The following is a 27,123-nucleotide window of genomic DNA, read 5'->3' on the forward strand; positions in this document are numbered from 1 at the left end:
CACGATTGGTGCTACAATTTTGTCGTCATCTTCCATGGAAACTTCTTTGTTTATTCTACTACACCTTGGCCAATCGCCCAGCGTGGGTATGTGCCATATACCTGGGGTGAGGAAGAAGAAGAAGAAGAAGAAGAAGAAGAAGAAGAAGAAGAAGAAGAAGAAGAAGAAGAAGAAGAAGAAGAAGAAGAAGAAGAAGAAGAAGAAGAAGAAGAAGAAGAAGAAGAAGAAGAAGAAGAAGAAGAAGAAGAAGAAGAAGAAGAAGAAGAAGAAGAAGAAGAAGAAGAAGAAGAAGAAGAAGAAGAAGAAGAAGACCACCAAGCTAACTGGCCGGTCGGCCGCGAAGGAATGCGCATAGGGTGAAAACGTGCCATAGACCACGGACGAATCGAAGGGGGAGGAAAATTTGATCGAAGCAGAAAAAACAAATTCCCCGGCCGGTTGCGGAACTCGGCGATGGGGACGCCGATCGCTGGCGTGTAGCACATGAATAGGGTTTTCCTTGATCGGCACGTACCCGTAACAGCGGACCAGCATCGCAAGGAATACCCGCCGCGGTGGCTAAGTGGTTAGGGCGCTCGACTACTGATCCGGAGTTCCCGGGTTCGAACCCGACCGCGGCGGCTGCGTTTTTATGGAGGCAAAATGCTAAGGCGCCCGTGTGCTTTGCGATGTCAGTGCACGTTAAAGATGCCCAGGTGGTCGAAATTATTCCGGAGCCCTCCACTACAGCACCTCTTCTTTCACTCCCTCCTTTATCCCTTCCCTTACGGCGTGGTTCAGATGTCCAACGATATATGAGACAGATACTGCGCCATTTCCTTTCCCCCAAAACCAATTATTATTGTTATTATTATCGCAAGGAACAAATACATGCAGGCTATCGTGTGGGCCTCGGCTCAGAGAGTTACGAAAAGCTACGCACGGAAATTACAGGAAAAAATAGTAAATGCTCAAAGTAAGCGCTGCAGCCACGCGTGCCTTACCTTTTTGTGTGAGGGTGACGTTCATGATGATAGGTGCACGAAACTGCGACCATGGCTGTTGCCACTGCAAATAAACACACAGAAGAGGGAGAAAAAAGAGAAATAAATATTGTGGGATTCATATATTCATGGATTAACGACCCCTTCAGTGAATATAGCTGAGAGAAATAAGACTACGACTAAATTAATGGTATGCGGCCAGCAGCTTTTAATTTAGCCAAGCTGCCGCTCGGCTCGCACATGGCTGGGCGCATTGACGTGGGTGGCCAAAGAGAGCCCCAAACCCACGGTATACTGAGCACGTGTGGTAAGACAAGACACGGCACGTTATTTCTGAGGGAAACTGCATCGACCAGCAGCGACTGAGAAAAGTGAAGGTTATGTAGCGTAAATGTTTCTGAAACGCAAAGATTTGGTCAAATCAAAGTGTAACTCTGTTCGATGAGCGGCATTAAGATGTGCTTATGTTTCGAAGCAACGAATAACAAAGAACGCTTTGTACGTCTGGCATGGAAAAAGAAAATAAAAATCTGGCGCCAGTGAAGGCCATTTAGCGTCTGCGATCCTTAAGTAACTGCCTCAGAAGCACGACGAGTGAAAATATTTTCTTTTCTTTTTCCTTTTTAAGTGCGCGCAAAAACATCGGCACAGACTGCGTGTTTACGCCAACGGGTCTCGGAAAATTACACTTGATGGCTCTCGCGCATCATACCGTGTCTAATAAGAACGTGTTCAAAATTGCTATTTTAGAGTCTTTCCTACACATATACTTCCGTTTTTGTATAATTAAAAGCATGGGTGCGTTTATCGTTTTGGCTGATGACACAGTTATCTTGAGAGCCCAAGGACTACCCGGAGCCCAATTATTGCCCACATCTGTATTCAGGCGCAGTACGCGGCAAAGAGATTCAAGATCGTTGTCTCGGTTGACGGAAATTAGTTTAAGCGCTTTCACTTGAATCGCGACAGCCATCGCGTAATGTGCTTTTTCGAGCGTAGGCTGCCAGGTGCTCAAGGCCATCAGCCCTCCCCACTCTACCGGGGCCGTTACCGACTTCCTGCGAACCAGACGATACGGCGGCACCGCGCGGTATTGTTATAAATCATTCTGGCGGATCCAAAATATTGCCGCCGCTGATGTATTTTTACGGCCGTGACTTCCGTATCGCGCGTCGAGCGGCCTCTTGTGTTCAACCAGGTGGAGGCTGAGAGTAAGGTCTATAGTATAGGAAACACTACATCTTCTCATCTGTACTGTGACCAGACTCTATACGGTATCAAGTATACGAGTAGGTTTACGCCGTCGCTACCACATAGGGTCGCAGCTGAGAGTTCATTTCTTTCCATGCCGCCGCCCCAGTCACATTCTGACTGCATTAAGTCTAGTTTAGTTTACAGGGATTTAACGTCCCAAAGCGACTCAGGCTATGAGGGGCGCCGTGGTGGAGGGCTCCGGATAACTTCGACCACCTGGGGTTCTTTAACGTGCAGCTGACATCGCACAGTACACGAGCCTCTAGAATGTCGCCTCCATCGAAATTCGACCGCCGCGGCCGGGATCGAACCCGCGTCTTTCGGGCCAGCAGCCGAGCGCCATAACCACTCAGCCACCGCGGCGGCTCCTGACTGCTTGCATTAAGTATATAATTGGTTTTTGGGGAAAGGAAATGGCGCGGTATCTGTCTCATATATCTTTGGACACCTGAACCGCGCCGCCGTAAGGGAAGGGACAAGGGAGGGAGTGAAAGAAGAAAGGAAGGAGGTGCCGTAGTGGAGATCTCCGGAATAATTTCGACCACCTGGGGATCATCTTTAACGTGCACTGACATCGCACAGCACACGGGCGCCTTAGCGTTTTTCCTCCATAAAAACGCAGCCACCGCGGCGGCTCCCGACTGCATTGCATTAAGGGCAGAAACTGCCGTTTGGTGGCACTTAAATATGATGCACCGGGAGCAGTGCTTGGGGAATGCCCTGTCAACGAGAGTGCATCCCGTAGCAGCTTCTTACGGCTCGAGAAAGGGAAACTTCGCGGCTGCTCTTTCAAATTAACTGCGCTCTCTTGCGGGAGAAAGGCAGACGGCGGGCGTTCGCTTTGCAGTTTTCCTCGCTCACTAACGGTAACATTTTCAGCAGAACGTGCTATACAAACCGCTGCAGTGACAGAAAAAGTTTGACCGTATTAAAGCATCACGAAGTAAGTAAGGCAATGTCTTAAGGCTACCAGCTTATGAGGTCACCGGGCTCTAGGAGCACCTCCGACGGTTGCCGCTCTGCATCTACCATGTGTCCCAGCTAAGGGTAACCAAGCTTAAAAAAAAAATAAGCGCCCAATCACATCGAAACCAACTGAGGGCTGTTGAGCGTCGCGTGTCTTAGTCTACAGTATTTGTTCGCTCTCAAAAGTTAATTAATTAATTAATTAGTAAATACTAAATATACAAGTTATCACTACTTGGCTTCAGGAATAAAGTGTGCATGTAGAACTTGTGGGTCGCCTTGAAGAACACCTTGCTGAAATGTTAGCACCAAAGTGCCCTTTGCGCAAAGTAGTTTTATCTTTTTACCAGCCTTGATTAATAGGCAATTAACAGGCAACTGGCAAAATCTAAAAGCTTCCACGTGACAGCGGTGCTGCTTGAGCGTCGACGCGTCTCAGAGAACGAAACCCGCTTTGCTCTCCGACTGGGCTCTGCGTGCGCACTGGGCCGGAGAGACGCGCCAGAAGACGTCACGTGGTAGCAAAGCCGAGAAATAAATCTGCCTAAATTGGTGCAAGCCACCTATCCATCGACAACTCGTCAATTGACACTTTATTCCGGAAGCCGAAAACTGATTTCATTAGTCTATGCTAATTAATTAACCTTACAGAACGGAAAAAATACAGCCGACTTGGGTTTCCACGGGGCTTGGACACGCCGTCTTTTTTAAAAGCTTAGTTGTCTTTAGCTAGGTCACCTGCTATAGTGGTCAACATAGCGCGTGAATTACGAAAAACCGGACCCGCCGCGGTGGCTTAGTGGCTGTGGCGTTATGCTGCTGAACACAAGGTGGCGGAGACCGCGGTATCTTAACGCTGCGCGTGTTGCACCATATATGACAGACTGGGAGCCATGAAATGAATACGGTTTCGGTGGAAACGGGTCAGCCAGTGGCCTCGGCGCTCTTTTTCGCGGCAAACAGAGTCGCTGTTTACTTTGGCCGGGCCCGAAGTCACTGCTCCCGCAGGGCGGGCGCTGAGAAAATGAAAGCGGAATCCGTGAGTCAGCGCCACAGGGTTCGCAACCGTGCGTTCTCGTCCGTGCCGCTCGCGTGACGCTTTCCCGAGAACAGTGGCTCGAGGGCATGTTACTACTGCGTGCCTCCTTCGGTCAAGAAGGCCGCAACGCCGGCGCAGCCTTTCCCGCGGCAGAGCCCGCGCGGGCCGGAGCGCACTCTTCGGAGCGGCCGTGATGAATTGGCGCCGCGGCCGATGACTGGGCCGTCCCGACGGCGCCGACGGCCCGAGAGATGAAACGTCCCTAGAAGAAAACTGCACTGCGGCGCATGCACAACGGCGGCCCGGTTAAGTTACACGATCCGAATGGCGGGAGGAGCGACGCGCGGTGATTGCAGCAGCTGCATGCGCGCCGTCTGACAGCAACGAGGCCTCGGCCACCCGCCGCGGGCGACCATGAAGGAGCGGGTGTGCGGCGAAACAAGCGCCGCACATCCGCCATGTGCAAGTCTACGTCGGTGTAGTGACTGAATATTCGCCGATTATGCCTGCTCTAATTCACTCATTCCGCTAAAAAAATGGATTCTTAGCGCCGCACAAAGGGTAACAGGACGTCCGCCTATCTGTCTACTTTTCTTTTGAGACGGCGTGCGGCATTTTGCTGAATGAAACCTTTAGCTATACCAGCTTTTGGGATCCAGCCTGCATAATTATAATGGCAGTCAACTCAGACGGCGCGGCATCACGTACAGCATCTCATCGTAACCCTCTAGACTGCATTAGTGATCAGCGAAGGCAACACGAAACATCGTGCGCCATGACGGGCCAGACAGCGACTACGGTATGTGTTGTATAGGAAGAGAGCGACCGGGAAGCGGATGGTTAGGAAGCGGAGATTTTATTAGCACTAGGCGCGGTTAAAAACGCTGAAACTATTCCATATAGACAATTTTATGGAAAACACTGAATCATGTGCTCAATTTTTCAACCGTAACGTAAGCAGTGCAGGTACCTCACGCGGAGAGAGAGGGATACGAACGGAAAGGGAGGGAGGTTAACTAGGCGACGCCCAGTATGCTACCCTACACGTGGGAAGGGTAACGGAGGGAGAGATAGAAAGGGGAGAGAGGTGAGGGACATCACTTTAACACGTGTCCGTTGGCCATTACTAGCCTGACACCTCACGCGAAGGTGTCATACTAGCATATTGACGTGAACAGTTGGGCGAGTCGGTAGGAATCCATATGACACTTCATAACCGCTTTATCGAGAAATTTTGCCACTTTTTAAGCGAGGCTTGTCTACACTCCTAACTTTCTCCCGTATCCCCTCTCCCTTTCTCATTGTGCCCAATGACAAACAACTCGAGTAAAAAAAAAAGAATCCATCTGATTAGAACCCGAAACAAAAAGGAAGTCGAGACGAGGACCACCTGTCCTGCATCGTGGTTCGTCTCGTGCACCTGTCCGCATTACACTCAGATGGAGGTCAGTGCATGCAAGTCGCCAGCCAGAAAACATGTCAGCATATCGTCCGTAGGCCTGAGTGGCGTTAAATGAATACACTGAACGAAAGGCGGTTTAGATTAAACAGGCAGGAAGGATATAAAATAGGGAAGTATTAACGCGATAGCTTTAAAAGCTCACTAAAGATGTATGCTAGCATACATACAGGATAGCATGCATAGCTTTAAAATCTATGTATGCTATCCTTATATGGCCGACGTACGAACTCTGTGCTGGTATCACGTACGAGGCTACCAAGTTCATTACACGACAGCATCCGCTCTCTTTACAGAGAAGTAGCTGCAATTCAGGTGTGCCGATTTCAAATGCCACTGTAAATTAATGCCCACAATTCTTCATGAACCGGCTCATTTTGTTGTTAGGCAAGAAAAATGGTGTAGTCCGCAGAAGCTGAAGGAAAAGACAAGCTTCTTCTGATGCTGCCCTCCACTGTTCAGGCTACATTCACCAGCAATGCTCTTGTATACAGGCATCTCCAACAGCCCCAACACAACTTTAGACACTCCGTCGAGCGCCAAGGAGTTGGTTCTGAAGTTACGTCCGTAGGTCATGTCCGGACTATGCTGCGAATAAAAGATGGTCTGAAATCGGGACAGCAACCTCCTTTCCTAAGGTAAAGGTTCTGTGCCATTCAGACGCCGGGTTCAAGTGCAATGTCGCGAGTCTGGTGCTTCCTTGCGCCACCTCGGCACGGTATACGCCATGCGGCTGAACCATCGACTGCATTCCTTAGTTGGTCACCTATGTGCCTTGGTGGAGCGCTATTTCTTCACCTTACATTGCTTCCAGTCGCAAGGCTGCTGGCGTTCCTGAAACAGCACACCAGGACACAGGCCACCGCAAGCGATTTATTGCCATTTGCTTCCCGCTCAGTTGACAGCAAACTTTAAGCTGACCCCTGAAGCCGGAAGCCGTCCTCTCCACGATTGCCGCACTTCGTCTTCAAGGAGTTATGAGGCCCAAATAATCGTTTGTTTCAGAAGCAAGTCTCCGCTTGTTAGGTTACACAAGCTACGTACAAACAGCTCGTTTCGCAACACAGCGCCGACGTGACTGCGATCGTGCTCCGCGATTTCGCTGCCCGCCGAAAAGACACGCGCTCACCGACTTGCCGCGCGTACAGCTCCACCGTCTCCAGATTCGCGCGGCGACGCTGGTGTAATTATACAGGCGCGATCTGGCGCCAACGTGCCAGACCTGCGCGGTCTGGCGGGTTCCCGCGAGGCTGCCTGTGTGGCGCCGGTCGGCGGTAAACGAGGAAGTCTGTTGCGCAGAGCGCGCCCATTCCCTCACCACACGAGTGTGCTCTCTGCAGGTTCAGTGCACGCTTTAAACTAGCAAGCAAAAAAAGACCTTATACCGGCTCGCTGAAAAGCTGAAATACGATGCGATGAACTGTGTTGCACGGCAGGAAAAAAGCCGCTACCCCTTTCTTATTCTATTTTTCGCTACTTTACAGCGTGGCCCTTGTTGCTCACGCGCGACCCTCATCAAGAAAGCTCACCTGGTTATCGTGCCTCGCTTCGGGTCTAAACAGAGCTCGTTCTGGACTCTTCCTCCCCTTACAAAAATTTATTTAGACAGTCTATAGACTGTTCATAGACTTCTGTCTATAAAGTCTATACACTCTCTATAGACAAACCCTAAAGAACAGTCTATAGGCACTACAAATCCTATAGACAGTCTATAGACAATCTATTGATTTATGGCCGTACACTTTTAGTAGACATTTGTCAATAGAAAGTCTATAGGCTGTGAATAGACAAAAAGTTATATCTATAGGAAGGCAATAGAGTCAATCAGAAGTCTATAGACTGTCTATAGACCATGTTTATAAGGGTCGTGAATGTCGCGATACACAGAACGTTGAAAGTATATGTTAATTAACCCATTTAGGTGCTAGTATACAGATGCGTGCATTGCGAACTCGCAGCCTGTACTGAAAGTGGGATTTGTTTCGAGAGAATTTGGCTCTAATGTAGTGAAAACGACTAGACGTGCGAATGCATGTGTTGCAGAGTTGCAGTTTAACACGAGGCGTGATGCGCTGCGTCGATGGCATAGTGCTGTCGTGCAGTGGCGAGCGAAGCTGGTCTGTTTGCGCCGCCGCGGCTTCGAATCACAGTCGCGGCAATATTTATTTTATTTATTTCTTTCACAGCTATATGACGCTGCGCCTGCTATGTCGCCGTTGATATGCTGCTGGCACAAACCCATACACATCGCAATATCTTGCTCGGGGTTTACCCACCAGAATGTAGTGCCTTCGCACTATATAATATTTCGCTGTCCCTCGAATATTTATTGAATGCAGCTCTTACAATTTTCAACCTTTGTGACAATTTGTACCAAGTTATGTACATGCCCGCTATAAATTAACCATTGTTGCTTTGCGCCAAAAAATGGCTTTGTGGGGGGCTGGATGTAGGCAGAAAAAGACATTTCGTTCGAATCGAAATAGCTTGCGGCGCCCGATAAAGTACAGAGCTCGTTTGCGAGGAGGTATCCTTCCAAGGGATAAGTTAGACTTGCGCTACGCTTGCGTAATCTCGCGGGCTGACTGCATGTAGGCCATATTTACTGGCACTCTGGCTGTTGTCACGTTTTCGAGCGGTGTCCCCCCCCCCCCCCCCCCCAATAAAAAAAGCGCATGACAGATTATAGGTACCCGACGCAGCCCATACGCTTGAGCGTAGTATTCCTGATATCACAACGCCCACTGCAGTGTGCTGCTAGGGGTTTCGCTCCAAAGGTTGGGGGACAGAGAGGAAAACAATCATTTTGTCAATTTCGCATTAATAGACATTTTTATCTCCAAAGTCGACATTGCACTGATCATATAGGGTTCTGAGACCGAGACACGACAAGGACAACTACTTCTGTGGTTGACGAATGGTAAGGCGATGTACGGGACGCGTGTTTTCGGGGAAAAGTTCATCGTTGCTCTGCCTAATAATAATAATAATAATTGGTTTTTGGGGAAAGGAAATGGCGCAGTATCTGTCTCATATACCTTTGGACACCTGAACCGCGCCGTAAGGGAAGGGATAAAGGAGGGAGTGAAAGAAAGGAAGAATAGGTGCCGTAGTGGAGGGCTCCGGAATAATTTCGACCACCTGGGGATCTTTAACGTGCACTGACATCGCACAGCACACGGGCGCCTTAGCGTTTTTCCTCCACAAAAACGCAGCCGCCGCGGTCGGGTTCGAACCCGGGAACTCCGGATCAGTAGTCGAGCGCCCTAACCACTGAGCCACCGCGGCGGGTCTGCTCTGCCTGCAATAAGCGTTTTTCCGCCCACTCGCGTCGCGCAAACTTCTGAACGCTATAGCATGTGTTTAGTGTTAAGTAAAACATTCCCTGGCATTGAGCGCGTACACCGAATATTTAATGCATCGATTGTACACCGGACGTGGACAATGCAATGAAAAGATGCTTTTGTGTATCTCTGCCTTTCGTGCGCGTTTTCTGCGCCGCGTGAACATGGATCACCACCAACTCGCCCAGTTTTACGCGATAGCGTAAAGAGCGCGTTCTGCTGACTCAGTCGGGAAAAATGCCGGGAGTTTAAAATGAAGAATGAAATTAGCCGGCCGTGGGGGTTCGAACCAAGGCCCCCTGAGTGCCAGGCGGGCACGCAACGGCCAAGAATGGTCTTATTTTTCTTTATCTAATGAAAATAGTGCCGAAAGGAAAAATTTAAGCATGCTTACGCCACAAAACATCAGGCTATCATACCCCTGCACAACCACACCTTCCAAAACATCAAAAGTCTGGGAGGCACGCACATGCAACCAGATAGGGGAGCCAGCTAGGCGACTCTTCCGGGCCAGCATGTACTCCCCGCACCAAAGCGCATTGTTCACGAAACAAAGATTTCGACGACCGTGGTGACTCGGCGTGGTGGTCGGTCATGCGGCTCTTCCAGAGACTAAATAGTCCCAGCAACATAAATAGATCATGTGGCACAACACAGTTTTTCTCCACACGCAAAAAACGGATATTGTAAGGTGTGATGTCAATGTCCTTCTTAAATATTCGTTGTAATATGTCCCAGAAGAATATAGCATCAATGCACAGGATAAAACAATGGTCAACTGCGTCTGGTGTGCTGCACAGGCGGCAGATCACCGACCATTGCGCAAGCATCTCCTTAGCAGGAAGCCATGCCTTCACAGGCAGCGTGGATGTGTGCAGTTTAAAGAAGAATGTTTCTGCACCAGAAGAAATGCACATTCGCCTAACACGTTCTAAAATACTGATATCAAGGTACTCCAGAAAAGGTTGCCGATACAACGGTACAGGAAACAAATACTCTGTAAGTGCCTGAGTCACTTGTCTTCCGGAGAGGCTAAACAGGTAGTCTTAACAAAAGCGTACAGTGAGGAAATTGAAGTCCAACAAGGCTCGTTGGTTCGAGCGTATTACAGGTAAGGTAACTTAGTAACGTGTGTTTGGGGTGTGTACTGATGTTAGAGTCATTAAAAAAATAAAACCAAATATAAACGTGCTAGCTGAGACCGCAGCGGTCGCCTAGTCGTTTGAGCATCCCCCTCCCGTGCGGGCGTTGCGGGGTTCGATCCCCAGTGCCGCCGGGTACCCACCGGTGATACAATGGGTACAAGCTTTCACCTGCCTGATGCTCGGCTTCATTAGGATGAATGGCTTCGGAAATGGGTCTTTGGCCCAACCTTGAGTACGAGAAAAAAAATGGTTGTGGTTTCGCTCTGGTTAAAGCTGGAGTGACGCGAGAGCTACATCTGGCCGAGTGGAACTCGCTCAGTCGAATTGCAGATTGCAACGTCAGTCTTTCGCCGCTGCGTTTCGCTGGGCGTTCCTTCTTCACCTTCGTCCCTGGACGTGGATTAACTCTCTCCCCTTCTCCACTCCCCCCCCGACACGGCGCATGCGCACAGCTGTTGCAGATCGGTTTCGCCGGCGCTCTGCCCCGCACCACGTGACCAACCACGTGACCACGGCACCGCCACGGAGCTCAAGGAGTGCCACGCTGAAGGCCCGAAGAGCTGGCGTAGTGTAACTCTCGCTAGAAAACCTTGTTCCATGGCGCTCTTCGGCCACAGATGCCCTTGCGCCATAAAGGTTCATCATCATCAAATATGCTAATTAGGCGTCAGAAATTCGTGGAATGAAAAGGCGTTGTTATTGTGCTTCTTTGTACTGAAACAAATGGCGTGTATGTGTATGTAGTGGCGTAGTATGCCGTGCAGTGTAACCTTGACAGTGATTGGTGATTGGTGATCGGTAATGTGATCGGTAATGCGATTGTGGACTGGTGATCGGTGAGAAATGAGAAATAAAAGTGTAGTGTATACAGAGAAGACATTTTGAAGCCGCGCATTCCGACCAGCGTAACACTCGACGAGCTCGCCGCCTCCTCTGTGCAAAGTCTCGACGGCTGCTTTGACGAAGCGCAATCATGTGAAGTTCACGGCACCAGTTCAGCCGGTGTCTTGCCGCGGGACGTGAAAGGAGCAAGTAACAACTCTCTCCGCCTTTGGAACATGTAGACACAAGATACCGCGCAATATGACTGAGTGAACCTCAACGACAAGCAAAGGGAACATGGGCGGTTTCATGTCGTGCCGACACAACTTGTTAATTATCGCGACAAAAATTGCCTAGACGGTTACAAGATTGGATCTGATTCTGTGCAGGTATTTAAAACGAAATGAATACCCCTAGAGCAGCTGCCATTAAATTCCTGTACGTCAATGCCCAACTGTTTTGAGGCGCGGATAGTGCCCTGAAAACCGGGTCAGAGAGGCCATCGCATTAAGTGTTTGCGCAGTGACAATTTGGCCCCGTGCCCACAGCATAAGCTTCCTCATGGAGCCACTACCAAGAGAGAAGCAACACCCCGAGTCTTCCATCTTAGCTTTTAACCGCACATGGCACGCTAACCGTGAAACCCCTCAATTATATTGGCTGCAATACTGCCAGTAGCACGCGCACACGGAATACATTTCTCGAGTGTCATGCCTAACGAGCAGTTTTGAGAGTCGTATCAGCCCATCCCATGATTGAGGCGTGGCAGCTTCAGATTGAATGCGAATTAGGAAGATTGATCGTCTTTGCAGTTAACGGCGCCTGAGTGTGCTTGTTATCCCCCCCCCCCCCCCCTCCCCCCGAGCAAGCGCACGTGGCCGACGCGCTTAAACGCGGAGCATCTTAAAAGCTTCGCTGCAAGAACGCGATCACCCCTGACCACTTCAGCGAAGTCGCTAATTGTTATTTGCCCTGTATACTTATGGTGAATTCCAATCGCAGGCCCAGAGCGGTCTGCACGCTCTGTGACAGAGCGCCTGAATCTGGCGCAGAGCGCGCGGCAACCGCTCCCTGTCTACGATTGGAAGACGCGATCCGTGCCTCAGATCTGCGTTTGGAATACAGTTGCTCCGAAAAGAGCAGAAAACGTTGCTCCCAAAGTGCTCCAACTCTGCGATTGGAAGCCACCATTAGAGACGCCCCGGATGCACCCAGAGTTTACGAGCACACGCATTGCTCTCTGACAGCACTCTAAAGTAAGGAAGAATAACCCCATTCCTGCTCAGGGATTTCACGGGCGAGCCACGAAGTGTGCCGGCCGGTGACACATAAGAAGAGTCGTTCCCCTGTCACACAGACGCCTCCTCTACGAGTGGAACAGTTGTCAGCCACCGCCAGGAAAGATTGCCGCGGATATGGCACTGCCCCGTCCTATATGTGATGTGAAAAGAGGAATTGCATACTGTTCACGATTAGTTGGCTAGAAATTCAATAGCAGACCATAAAATCCTACTGGTCGCCAAGGCTGACTAGCAGGTTATGCTGCTGGACCTTTCATGGAGGATTTGAACCGGACTTGAATCCGGGCATATAAGACGGAAGAGGAAACTGGAGAAGAAATTCAACCAAGCTCGATCGCTCTGCATACACTGATCCTGCAGTGAGTCGGCCAGAATTTAACCTGATGGTCTTCGCTCCGTTTTTTTTATTGGTTTATTTTTGATTTACAATGCATATGTAAACCAAGGACGAGCAGGCAAAAGGCGTTATACAACACCTGACTAAGGCCTGCCCTCCTATACAAAAACAAAACAACGAAATTAAAACAAGCATTAAAAACATTTGACAGCAACCGACTTCGAACAGAAAACGCAAGTTAAATTGGTAGTAATATACAGAACTGCTTACCAAAAAAAGAAACAAAGGTGTTCACTTACACAGCACTGTCACGAAAGTAGCATATCATGCACGGCTCTTTTATAACTTTGCTCACTTCGTTTTTCCATTGCCATAGAAAGTAGCCGGAGGTTAGCATTTAGAACTCGCGGTATCACAAATGTGAACATTTGGTGGCCATAATTTATTTAAGTTCATTCACATATATAAGTTCACATATGTATTCCCATATATATTCACATATAAAAGTATTCACACATATAAGTTCATTCACATATCTGCATGCCGGGGCTGCGGCAGAAGAAAAAGTGGAGATGCGATTAATAGTATAGAAGCTTCCGCGATTTCTGCTTCCGATCGACTCAGTTGCGGCAGACGGATGAGCGAATGATACTTGTCCAGAATGAACAGCGCAGTAGGGCGCCCCGAGGGGAAGTTCGGCATGCAACCTCGGGCCTCACAAAGGTTCTGGCATTGCACGTGCAGATAGCACGACTAGCTATTTAGAGCTGTCTGCTCGGAAAGGTGCTGCGAAAGCACAGACAGGCATGCTTTCTTTTTTTTCTTTTCCAAGTATAAATTTCTTCATACCTTCGGCTTCATGCCACTTTTACAAGAGCAATTTTTTTCTTAGACCATAGCCAAGCACCTGGGCATTATAGCCCTCCTCAAAAACAAACTAGCTCATATCTTCGCGTTTCGCAGCTGTCAGCTTTGGTGAATCTGAAGTTATTTATTGCACTTAAAGCCCTGAACAACGTCAACTGAGCGACCGATCAATCAGCGCATAAAGAGCTTCTGCAACGGCAAAACATTGCGGGCGTCGTGCACCCCGCGGCTTTCAAACGTTCCTTTATTTTGTTTTGTTTTTGTCGTCGCGTGGAACACCCCTTGTAAACAGATCACTTGTGCAGACTGAACTGCGCAAATACTCCGACGATCGTCGGTGTGCGCTCTGCCTCCCGCATCCCTTTCCACCTGCCATTCCCTTCACGGGGCCACGGCCAGCAAAGCGCGCCCAGACACGCCCCCGTCTTCAGCGCGGCTCGCTCTCGTCCAAGCCCTGCAACAACCGGCGCCTCCACCCGGTGGCTTGTTTATTGACCCGGGCATCCGTGTTGCTAAAACGCCGGCGGTCTTCGTGGCCCGCGAGGACGCAGTGTTTACCCGCCGCGAAGAAAGCACGCACACTGCCTCCGCCTGCCCGAACGTGTGCGGCCTCCTCGTATACAAGTATCGCGGGCGGTGAGGAGCCACGCTAGGGCCGAGTGTCGGCTCTTGTCTCGCTGTTCGTTACTCTTGCCAGCACTTACTCGCGAGGCTGACGTCGCTCATCTGTCTGTGCCTGCCAGCCGCGTGCTCGGACCGGCGGTCTCGCTTCGCAGCAATCGCATTGCCGACCGCCGCGTCACGCGTGGCCAAGTGACGTCTGCGAGGCTCGACTCTTTTCGCCTTTTGTTCGCCCAGAGCCGAGTCGGCTGCGTCTCCCTCTGAGCAGCACCAAGAAGGTCGCATGCCACACGCTTGACGCACACACAAAGAAAACCTGCCTCTGAAACCTTTCCTGCAAAGCTTGTCCACATCGCATGTCTAGCAATTTGTCCGCAGATGCCAAGTGTTGCCTCGCCTACATGCTTTTTTGTACCCGCGCACTAAACGGGGCATATTAATAACTGGAACATAGCATATTCATTTCGGCGAACCCTGAAATTGCCACATAATTCTTTTTTTTTTTACCTGTCACTAAGCGAGAAAACATTCATTGAATTCGAGGCATGTTTTGATAATGCTTTCGAACATTTTGCACTACACTATAGCGCGGCAAAGCCTAGTAATGTTTAATTGATCATGCTCAAAGCCGCTGGCACGCTGCCTTATCACTTTGTGATGCAAGATGCGACCAGATTTATCTCGAATGATTGTACACGGGCGGAACCGATTATACGTTGTTTGAGTCTGTTGTGGTTAACTTGCAACCGCTATCTCGAAAGTTCCCTATCAGCTTTAAATTCAGCATGGCCGAGTGGGGCGGGCATTCCGTTCGACGACCGCCAGCGCGATTGTTGCCTATCGCCGCCACCGAGTCACTGAGTTCTTTTTGGGCGCGAGTCAGCCCAATAAACAGTTTCGTTCCCTGTCTGCCTGACTGCCGTCACCGTATGAAATGAACCTTGATGAGCCCTCCGCAGTGTGATGAGTGCCGGCAGGCAGGGTTATTGCTTCAGCCCACTGCAGCTGGTTTAATCATCTAAACTTCGAGGATATCGATGCACAAACTGCGGCCATGTATTGCGCAATAAAAAAAATTATACGGCCATTGGTACGCCGCTGTCATTTCGACCATACGCTGCTTGCAACTGCGCAAGGCTGGTATCACATGGTCGCTACAGCTGTCCACTCTGATGTATTAGAAATGATGCAGGCGCATTACTTGTGCCTGCTCGAAATTCAGGATCACAATTGAGAATGTTTTATTGCGACTCAATGGTTTTACATTATGGTTGGTTTATGGGGGTTTTACGTCCCAAAGCGACTCAGGATATGAGAGACGCCGTAGTGAAGGGCTCCGGAAATTTCGACCACCTGGGGTTCTTGAACGTGCACTGACATCGCACAGTACACGGGCCTCTAGAATTTCGCCTCCATCGAAATTCGACCGCCGCGGCCAGGATCGAACCCGCGAATTTCGGGTCAGCATGCAGCCGAGCGCCATAACCACTCAGCCACCGCGGCGGCCCGATTTTACATTATATATTTCGTAAAGTAGGGGCCCCATAACTCAGCACAGGTGTTGTGTGAGGCGTCCTTCAATTAAACAGTGACTATATCATAGATGATCCTCAAATATAGGAAATAAGCATAAAAAGAGTAAAAAAAGAACTAAGAGATAAGAATAGACAAAATAAGAGACAATGCGTACAGTTTTTTATAGTCTTTTTTATTATTCTTAGGGCTCAAGCTTTCTAATTGCTTTTTGTATGAACGGAACGACATGTCTGATGTCACAGTTTGTGGTAACTTTGTAATAAAAGCTTTGTGGTAGTTCTGTAATAAAGACTTAAAATGGAACGATCCGAAATTTGAATGTCCGGTGCCGCTATAGTGATGGATAAGATTGACCGGAGTGCATGTGTTATCGGGTCATTCGTGAGCGTTATCGAGGTTTTTTTATGGTTTTTATGTTTTTGGGGGGGAAAGGAAATGGCGCAGTATCTGTCTCATATAACGTTGGACACCTGAACCGCGCCGTAAAAGAAGGGATAAAGGAGGAAGTGAAAGACAGGAAGGAAGAGGTGTCGTAGTGGAGGGCTTCGGATTAATTTCGACCACCTGGGGATCTTTAACGTGCACTGACATCGCACAGCACACGTGCGCCTTAGCGTTTTTCCTCCATAAAAACGCAGCCAACTTACAATACGACTATCTAGTTTGCAAATAGAGACTAGCCCGCGATTATTAATGCATGACGTTAAGGGGCGAATATTTAGCAGTCGATATGCAAATGCGACTAAATCATGTCTTTTCAACAAAGAATTGCACGCAATGCTGTGTTTTTAGCCACTTGAACAGAACGAAGCGTAGTGGGATAAGTTTGACCATATACCGTGACTGCGTAGGCGATGAGAGTGTATGACGGCGTGATATAACATAAGCAGCACGCTAAATAGGATTAAGTAGCGAGGCTTGCTAAAAATGGAAATTCTCTTGTATACTTTAAGGGTTATGTCGTGGATGTGCCCAGATTAATTTCGGGATTCCATCGCAAAAATGTGACGCGCCTGGCGCCATTCATGAAATGGAGGCAGTCAGCTTTATGGCGCAGGGACTGTCTAATGAAGTGACACACCGCGGTGAAGTTTTCGAACAGAATAATGTCACGTGGACGAGACGACAGCACTAAACGCAAAAAGCGGAAGGCTGACAAATGGCTGGCGAAGAACTCACTGTTTATTGGACATAATTGAGCTTGAAAATAGAAAACGCGGCGCCGGCGCTAGCAGCAAGTGGATGCACCGAAGCTTCGTGCTAGAGTTGATATTTTGCATGACATGGTGTTCCGAGCCTGGGGGCTTTCCTAATTCGCTTCGGAGGCGGCCGCCTTTCCTCGCTCGTCAACTGGGCTAATGCGGTCAAAGACGACCCCCTCGAGAAGGGGGCCTCCAGCCGGCGTCTCGCTGCGCGCGCCCTACACGACGATGTCGTGGCGAGACGCGCATCCGTCAAAACAGCCGTTTCCCACGGGCGTTGAAGCAAGTAGTTGCTCGTGGTTCATGCGCTCCTTGGCGATACACGGCCGGATGATGGCGTTCGCGGCAGCGTCGCGCTTTGCCGCTGGGCCCCTGAGAACCGATTCGCTTCCTCAGACAATGCCCCGCCGCGGTGGCTCAGTGGTTAGGGCGCTCGACTACTGATCCGGAGTTCCCGGGTTCGAACCCGACCGCGGCGGCTGCGTTTTTATGGAGGAAAAGGCGCCCGTGTGCTGTGCGATGTCAGTGCACGTTAAAGATCCCCAGGTGGTCGAAATTATTCCGGAGCCCTCCACTACGGCACCTCTTTCTTCTTTCACTCCCTCCTTTATCCCTTCCCTTACGGCGCGGTTCAGGTGTCCAACGATATATGAGACAGATACTGCGCCATTTCCTTTCCCCAAAAAAACCAATTAAATTAAAAATTCCTCAGACAGTGAGGCTTTTGACCGTAAGACAATTGCCTCTGGCTTCGATAGACATTTCCCACCTCCCGACAGTTCGCTCTATTTTACTGACTCTTTCGAGGCACTAAAATGAAGTTTTGCTCGTCACCGATGGTGGATCGCAGCAGAGGTCGGTGACCACTTTCTCGAGAAGAAGTGACGTTTCGAGAGGGCTCTCTTGTTCGCAAGGCTTGGAACACCCGCCACCTTATTTCTTCTTATAGGACGGGTCAGTGGCCTCTAAGTTTTGTCTGCTCCGCAATGCTTCCTGACTGGACTGTGAAACCGTTGAGCGAAGGCCGATGATGAGCGAATCATCGAACTTGAAAAGGAACGCTCTGTGTGCTTGCGCTTCCGTTCCCGTACCCGTTCCCGTACCCATTCTCGTACCACACAGTGGCCTCACGCCCGTAAGGGCACCGCCCTTGAATATTCAGTGGAACGAAGGCGGGAAAGGCGTCGAGGGAAGAGGGCTTCGTATGTCTGCGCGCGTGCGAAAGCTGCATCGCTTTTATTTTTGCCTTATTGACTCTGCGTTTCCTCCAACGTACGTTTACACTTTCGCATTCCGAGAAAATTAACCACGCGTCGCTTCCCGCACCAGACGTGCACTCGCTCACGTATACAATGTATCTGGCACGCGAGATGGCTGGCGAACAACGCACTCGCTTCGGCAATACACACGAAGGCACGCAGAGCACGCCGGGAGAAAGGAGGCACTGCCGCGCTTTGCCCGTAGTATACTTCCAGATACAAACAACAGCGGCTAACGGGTGTGCCGACGTGCAACGGAGGAAACACTGGCAACTAAGGACATGGCCGTCACGAGCACGACAGGACAGTATTTCAAGTTGAACACAGGGCCACTTTGCTGGCGTACCACGTATAGTATACAAGCCTGGTTTGTTTTAAATTAAAAAAGAAAAAGCACTGATGCTGTGTATACGTTACGTCAACGCGCGAACAGACGCCGGAGGAAACAGAAGTCGCTCCGTGAGTTGACGACAATAATAAACACGGCATGCTTTGCCAGCGAGTCGTTTCTGGATAGCGCAAGAGCCCTGAAAAAGCCGACAACTGACCGGAACATCAGTAAGTGTTTATTCGCTCACTCAACGACACGATGAAATTGTCGTGCATATAAAACGATTTTGCCTGATGTCGACAGAATTAGCAGCGATAACACAGGTTAAACTGGAAATTCTCATTTGAAATCAGCACAGAAAACTGAGAAACGAAAATAAGCAGGAATAATAGCAGGTCGCTGGGAAAAACATTTGTCCTGCAATGGACCCAATCTTGTTCATGGTGATGATAATACAAGCTTAACATGTGTTCACTGACCCGAAATAGTTGTATACGCATGATCCGCGGCTAAATCGTGGTCAACTATGTCGATGTGAAACGTATTACTGTGAAATAATAAAAAAGAAACTATCACTCATTTGTGCCAACGCCGCCGCCGCTGTAGAAAACTTAGATGAACTGCACGAACCGCGACCTTGCCTTCAAGTCGAGGACTATATAACGGACTAATAACAGAAACTTTTTTTAGGGGGCGGGGAGGCGCACTAGAACTAGGCAGGAAACCGAGATTAGCTTAAGCAAGTTGCATTTCATATTCTTAAGGAGTGAGTCCGTTTGTGTTTCACATTGGTACAGGTTTCTTCTTTTGGCAGCAACTACATCATTGCTCGCAGCTATAGAGGCACGTAGAATCGGCTATTTGCATTGAAGGTAACATGTATAAATGAGCCGACGTGCCTCTCGCTACAATGAGTAATGCCTTCATCTAGCATGTACAGAGTACGGTATTCAGGGACGGCCTCGTCAGGCTTTCGAAGATGGTTGCCCGTAGTGAACGGTGGACTTACCGTAAAGTTGGTGTGCGAAAGTGGCTTCTTACGGGGCAGTGAATGCGCCGAATGCTAAACCCGGTTTATAAGCTGTTGGGCGCATCTGTGCCCGTGACTCTTCGTTTGGCTGCTTGTTCCGAACTACTGCAACACATATGCACTGCTCTGCATCAGCCAGGCTACTTCGCACACTAGTTTTCCGAGCGCGGGTGCATGCTGGCCTCGATAAATGTAGGACTTTCGCGCTACGGTGGACAAAGTTTGATAGCAGTCGTTCGTTATATTGTTTTACAGCAACGCTGTTAAATCCATCCCTCACCGGTGAACTCAGACCGACAACACCCGGTCACGTGACAGCGCAGACCATCGGCATCTGATGACACCACGTGCGCCGGTGCGATCGTTGCGGCGGGTTGCCTAAAGTCCGTAGGGATTTGACTGTATATGGTGAAAGGCAGACAGCCTCACGGCAACAGCTTTCGCCGGGGTTAGAGCGCAGGCATCATAGCGGAAACACTCGGCAATTCTTCTTGTTCTCGCACGACTTTGTCTGCAGGTCACGCAAGGCAGAACGTTATCATATCGTGCCTTGGACCGGCACGTCGCGCAATACAGCTTCTTCCTTCTTGCAACACGTTCCAATTCGGAAAGAAGGAGCGGCTTACGGCACTCTTGAAGGGAAACATTCAACGCAGCGACATGCAGATGGAATCACAGTTAACGATGAGCCCCGATTGGCGCGCTGGCAGCGAGTCAAGGGTGTAATTTTTTTTTCACTGCGCATGTAAATTCAAGAAGACGAGCGCATACTGTTTGCGACTCGCCGACACGCAGTCGCGTTGACACCAGCGAACCGAACACGCCTCCTTCCACAGCATGCTGTGTGGCGCTCGCGAAAGACAGTTGCGTTCAGCGGGTGCGTAAGAACTTGTCCCGTGAAATCGGTTTTCCGTGTACATAAAATGCGCTCCTCTGCGGCGTGCGCCGAGCAGTGCGCGAGAAGTTTCCAATGTACGCGGTGGACAACGCGTGGTCCGTTGACACCGCAGGAGGGCTTCGTCAAAAGGCGCGAAGACAATGCGAGAGGCAACGCGTGAGAATGGAGCGCCTCCCTCGAACTGAGCAGCAGTAGGCCTTGACCACTGTTAAAGGCGGTGGCGGTCTCCCAGCGGGCGCCCGAGCGTTTGTAAACATGAAACCGGTCCACAGCCAATGTAGCCACGGGCCCTGTCCACGCTGTCCCGCTCAGGCGCTGATTAATCCGCTTCGCATCGCGCCACAGCGGTTGAGCAAACTCGGGCTGCAGTGCGAGATCGCGACTGGTCCTTGGGCTGTCCGCGTTCCCCACGTGTACAGACTATACAACGGCCGCAATGCATACACTGCCGCCGCGGTACGCGCAGCCAACGTCATTTTTTGTCGCAACCGCGCTGAGCTGTCGCGTCACCGGCGCCTAGCTGGGTTCGCGTGTGCGCGCTCCTTCGGTGAGTCGGCCTTCCAGGCTCGACGCGTGTGAAGGTTGGTCGGCGTTGTTCCTTCCTTTCTCTCCCCCCCCCCCCCCTCCGCCCTAGGTCAGGCTCCCCTAGCGGCGCCGATGGCTGTGCAAGATTTCCCTAATTAATGGCCCACCATTCCGCAGCCGACTTTCTCCGGTAGCCTAGCCGCGCTCAGAGAAAAATGGCTCACTTCCCTTTCCTCAAAGCGCTCGCGCGACTCGGGCGCCCAAGAAAAACATCGCCCCAGAGAGAGACCAGGTGAGAAAGAAAAAGGCCACACACAGCATGCGGAAGAACAGCAAGATAAAAGAAAACTTGGCGTCATTCGTTGCCGCGGCTACAGTTGGCATACACCGAGCCAACTGCTCGGGGGCATTCGCTGCGCCCTAAAACCTGCGGTTTCGCGCTCTGAACAAACGCCTGCGTATACCCCGTGTGTGTTTTTTTCTGCTTTTCTATTTCTCTCCTGCCCGTGTGTTGCGTGGCGCGCGTTGAGGTAGGCGCTGCCTGTGGTCCCACGTTGAGTCCGTAGGCGTCGAAGGTGGTTCATGGGACGAGGCGAGTGCACGAATTAGGTCCTCGCCCGCACAAACCTGCCGGTCCAGCGCCTGCGACCGGCGTATACACGCAGACTGCGCGTCGTCGGTAACTGCAGCGAGGGTGTTAGCGCCCTCCGGTGTTGGGAGACAGCAGTGACTGACACGTGGTAAGCGGAGACACCGAAACGTGCCGTCACATTCAGCGGTAAAAGAAAACACGGCCTGTTTCTTCGCGGGCAGGATTGAAGCACGGGCGCTACAGGTGTCAACAACGGCGGATCTTGATAGTGCTCAGAACACGGGAGCCTTTTTACAGCACGTTTTTGAATCGTCAGCTGGCTTTTTAATCTAGTCAGTGAATCTTTCCCCTCTATTTTGTGTAGACCTACGACGAGGCTGTCTTACGGAAAATTAAAAGGAAATGTACCCGCGCGTAACTCGCAGCCACTGGTTATTCAGTGGATACAAGGAGCAGTAATAATGATAATTGAAATTGAAATTGAACTTTATTCCGTCGAGGCAGAAAGGGACTCGAACAAAAGTGAAAACATATCGCTTGACGTGGTTCGAGCCCCCATTTACAAGGCATACAGCAGTTGCATATTTACATGTATAGCAGCATAGTCACGAGGACATACACACATAGAAAGTGAGTCAAGACCTACTTGTCTGAAAAGAAAAAATTGCATTTTACACAACAATAAGATATCCCCATCACATCAAGACCAGCAGAATACACCTGAGAAAAGAAAACCATCATTATACAATTATAGCGAGCATAACCATCACTCTTGTTGTGTAAAAAAATTCTTCAGAGTTTGGGTGCTAACACTTCGGATATTAATATCATGTTTATGGAGATAATTTAACAAAGTTGGAAGTGAATATTCGAGCATTTGACGGCTGATGGTTGTGCGTATGAATGGAATTTTCCAAATTTCAGGTGACCGCGATGTTCATCTACCTTTTCTTAAACTTAGATTTGATATGGTTTGAATGGGGTCCTCATTGTTTTGGACATCCTGTTTATATCTGTTGGCTAAAATATAAGAGTAAAGCCGATGCACAGAAAGTACATTGAATTGCGTAAACAGGCTTCTGGTGTGTGCATAAGGATCTGCCCCTGCGATAAGGCGAACTGCTTTTTTTTTTGTAGCATGTGAATCTGTTGTAAATTTGTAAATGTTGTGCTTCCCCATACCAGAAAACAATAGTTTACATGTGACTGAAACAATGCATTGAACAAAAGTAACTTAATTGGGGTCGGTAGAAAATATTTGAATTTCGCTAGTAAGCCGACGCTTTTGGCAATTCGGGAAACAATATTGTTAACGTGAGTGTCCCATAACATGTGTTTATGAAAATGTACACCAAGTATTTTTATTGTATCCACGACTTCTATTGTTGTGTCACCGAAGGTTAAATTAATACGTTGCGCTGATGACTGCCTTGGAGTGAAGATAACGACTTTTGTTTTCTTGCTGTTAATCTGCAGCGAATTTGCGACACTCCAAGAATGTAAATAATTCAGAGAGTTCCTAATATTATTTTCCAGGGAGTCATAACTATTGCCTCGAAACAACAAAGTAGCGTCATCAGCATAGATTACAAATTTTGCTGCTGTAGGGATCCTTGTGATATCATTGATGTAGAAATTAAATAACAAGGGCCCCAGGATGCTCCCTTGAGGTACGCCTGCATTAATTGTTTTGTAGGTTGACATGTAGTTTCCGATTGTTACACATTGCTTCCGTTTTTGCATGTATGACGTTATTAGTTGTAGTGCAGTTCCTCGTATGCCATACAATTCTAATTTTTTTAGTAGTGTTGTGTGGTGCACGCAGTACAGGTACAGGCCAGCAGCTATTTCTGTTTCTTCAAATGCTTTGAGGATTATTTCTTTTTGCGCTAACTTGAAGAGCAGTCTCGGTAGAACGGCCTTTACGAAAGCCAAACTGAGAGGTACTGATGAGATTAAACTTATTGGCGAACTTTGTTATTCGGAGATGTATTATCTTTTCTAAGCCTTTTGAAAAAACCGGCAAAATAGAAATCGGGCGGTAGTTAGATAAAGAATTTTTGTCACCGGATTTAAACACAGCAATAACTTTAGATAACTGCATTCTGTCAGGGAAAACGCCTGTTGAGAGGGCAAGATTATATACGTGATTGAGTTGTGGTAAAATTAGGTCAAGAGCATATTTAACTGGGGTTATTTGAATATTATCTATGTCAGTGGCATGGCTGTTACTAAGTGAAACAAACACTGTGTAGATTTCACTTTCAGAAGTTGGATCTAAAAAAAGTGTGTTAGGGTTCCTGACTACAGCATTCGTCGCTAAAGGGCAAGAACTTGAGAGCGAGCAAGAATTCGAAACCACGTTTATGAAAAAATGGTTAAAGGCTTCAGCTAATTCTTTATCACGTAGTACATCATTGTTTATTGTTATTTCGGTGGGGCCTTTGTTTTGGGGAAAACGGTTTAACAGTTCATTTAGATTTTTCCATATTATTTGTTTCTGTTGCTACCAGGTTCGAAAATATTGTACAGGTAATTACGTTTTGCATTTCTTAGCAGTGCGTTTGTTTTGTTCCTGTGCTGCTTAAATTTCTTCCAGTCATTTGGTTCACGGGTGGTCAGGAACTTTTTATATAGTTTTCCTTTCTTTTTTATCATTGCTAGGCACTCATTTGTAATCCAAGGCTTGCGATAATAATTGGTTTTTTGGGGAAAGGAAATGGCGCAGTATCTGTCTCATATATCGTTGGACACCTGAACCGCGCCGTAAGGGAAGGGATAAGGGAGGGAGTGAAAGAAGAAAGGAAGAAGAGGTGCCGTAGTGGAGGGCTCCGGAATAATTTCGACCACCTGGGGATCTTTAACGTGCACTGACATCGCACAGCACACGGGCGCCTTAGCGTTTTTCCTCCATAAAAACGCAGCCGCCGCGGTCGGGTTCGAACCCGGGAACTCCGGATCAGTAGTCGAGCGCCCTAACCACTGAGCCACCGCGGCGGGTGATACAAGGAGCAGGAAAACGCAATAGGGGATGGCTTATTCTAGGCTTTTGTAACCTGCTAGAGGTCGCGGTTGGAGAAAACAGAGTGCTGTACATAGTTGTGAGAGGCCATACAGTAGACTGAACTGGCATGATCACCATGACGATGGTGGCTATGATGCGCTTATTAGCTGCACATTTCCGGCATCCGTCGTTCTAAATGTGGCTGCCTTGACATAGCCAATCGTCGCCAGACATGACACACACCCCGTATTGCTATTCCTCGGCGCTCTTTTCAAAACAAAGTTGGCAGAAAGCCTGTTGGGTTCAGCTTCGCTCTCGAAGTGCACAAGTTGCTTATTCTATGCCAGACAATCGACTCAGTTCCAAGGACAGTCTGCTGCGTGTGTGTGTGTGTGTGTGTGGGGGGGGGGGGGGGCAATTCGGCAAGTTTTCGCTTAAACGTAGTGTAAAACATTGCTCACTTCTACTGTGAGCATTTTTTGCTTGGAATAGAGCATGCACTCTGTCGTAGATATGGTCAGGACACAACACAGACGCTGCTTGATGGAAACAGTCGCCTGCGCTGTATCCTTGCGGTCATGTCCGCTTACTTTCGGCGGTTTTTCCCCCAACTCAAAAACAAACAAAAAAAAGAAACCGAGTGCACCAGTGTGCCCCCTTATTGAGTGCAGCCGTTCGCATCTGGAATTACATAGTGCTGGTCAGGCTCGGCTGCCAAGCCTCCAAAAATATACACACGCATACAGAGCGGGCCAAGCATTTGACGTTGATCGGTGGCCTGCATCATTTTAAACGTCCGCTAGATACTTAGAAGCGCCACGGTGGCCCTTTCTGATGTGTAGGCTTCTATTTCTGCGAGCGGTATTCATGCGCGCTCGGGTAACCGCGGAGAGATTTTGGGCGGCTTTCGTCAGCGTTGCGCCATGAGGCAATTGACGGAGGTTAGTCGGTTTACTGGAGCGAAAGAGGGCGCTCAGGTCGGTAGCGACGCGGAAGCTGCTAGTCTGTGCCCAGAGCTCCAATGGAAACGTCCAGGCGGACGTACGCGCGCTGCCAGCGGACGAAAGATACCGCGGAGGCGCCGGACTGCGCAGCTTTTTCGCACTGGCGCCTGAAAACTGAAACCATCCGCGGGACGCGTCCTTCCGACGCAGAAAGTGCAGCTTTTGGCCGCACGCTTCGGGCGATCGTTTATGTTGTATCTCTGATCGGCGCGAGACTCAGGCTCGCTGCGGTCCTTGGGGCGGAGGCGACGTCGACGAAAGAGAGGGAGTGGACGGGGTTGAGAAAACAAGAAAACTGCGCACCTATCAGCTTTCGCGAAGACAGCGCGTTTAGGGGACAGCTTCGCGTGTACACGCTCCGCTCGTTCCCTCGGCGCAGATTTGATTTCACGTCATGTTCGCGGCCGCTGTTTTCTTGGTCCCAGCGAATGCTCCGCTGGGCAACTGTCTTCTCCGCGTTCCCACCCGACGAGGGAGGGACATTGATTTATACGCGCGCCTTCCGGCTGTCGCTTTGTTTTCCCACGCGGCTCTTCCTCGCCCCGAGGTGAAGTTGCGGCTCTCGTTATCGCCTTGCCCGTTCCTTCGTTTCGGTTTCGCAGATTCTCCCAGCTTTCTTTACCACGTCGGAATCCACAAGATCGTCGTAAACAACAGCCAGAGAGGGGATTAATGTATGCACGCGGTGTATCACCTTGTGCTTACATCAGACGAGGTGCTGCGCAACGCGTGAACCCCGTTGAGCTTGATGGCCTGCCATTGGAGATGAACTTTCGTCGCTACCGTAAAGTACGACGGCTAATTGAAGTTTCCAGGGCCGCCGGGAGCGACAGAGAAAGAGACATATTGCCGCCACAGGTACCCAGGCGGAGGCACTCTCTCCGGATGAGCTGGTCCCGCAGCGTGACAGCCATCAATCTCTCGCACAGCCCGCTGTCACATCGCGGGCTTATTTCCTGAAAAAGCGTTCGAAGCGTTTTCGCTCGTTGCGCTCATTTCCTGTTCTGTCACGTGTGTATTCGGAAATGCTTCGTTCATATTTTTTTTCGGCAGAAGTAAAATCTCGCAAAAACTGCTGCGCTGAGTCAGACCACCACCCCGCTCCCATCCGCCTTTCCTTTCTTGCTTTCACACCATTGGCGACATACCCGCGACGATGCTTCACCGGATATACGGACGGTGCCACAGACGTAGCTTGAAATCATTACTACGCTGCCCTATAGAACACGCACGCTGGTCAAATGTTTTATTCAGTGCGTACGGCCATGCAGAGCTGACTTTCGACCGCGCCGCGCAGTCGGGCTGCTATCGCATTTCCAGCGCCGCAAGGATAAGACGAAAAAGCCCTTTGAGCGCGTTGGAAAGTGAGGCGTGCTACAGAAGCCACACAGGGGCCTCTGTACTCTTAATAGAGGCTGCAGTGGACGTGGCCTCGCCGCGGTCAATGGACATGCGACCTTGTTTAGCGGAATATGCTACAAGCGTCCTCGATCTTACGCGATTCATTCAGCACGCCACTCTAACCGTTGCACGGACGAACACTGCAGCCCCTTCTGAGGAGCCATTCACAAGGCACGCGCACGGTAAGTAATTGAAGCGACTTG

At 49.6% G+C, this 27,123-nt stretch overlaps 1 protein-coding gene across 2 annotated transcripts in view; it reads right to left on the reverse strand.

Annotated features, from left to right (window-relative positions):
• Positions 1-27,123, reverse strand: part of LOC144112799 (sushi, von Willebrand factor type A, EGF and pentraxin domain-containing protein 1-like) — a 132,399-nt gene that overhangs the window by 92,413 nt on the left and 12,863 nt on the right. For both annotated transcript variants that reach the window (XM_077645608.1, XM_077645609.1), the window contains exon 2: positions 984-1,047. In XM_077645608.1, the coding sequence (XP_077501734.1) occupies positions 984-1,047 (64 nt within the window). The remainder of the gene's footprint in view (positions 1-983; positions 1,048-27,123) is intronic.

This window comes from Amblyomma americanum, chromosome 1 (genome assembly GCF_052857255.1).
Source record: "Amblyomma americanum isolate KBUSLIRL-KWMA chromosome 1, ASM5285725v1, whole genome shotgun sequence".
Lineage (NCBI taxonomy): Eukaryota > Metazoa > Arthropoda > Arachnida > Ixodida > Ixodidae > Amblyomma > Amblyomma americanum.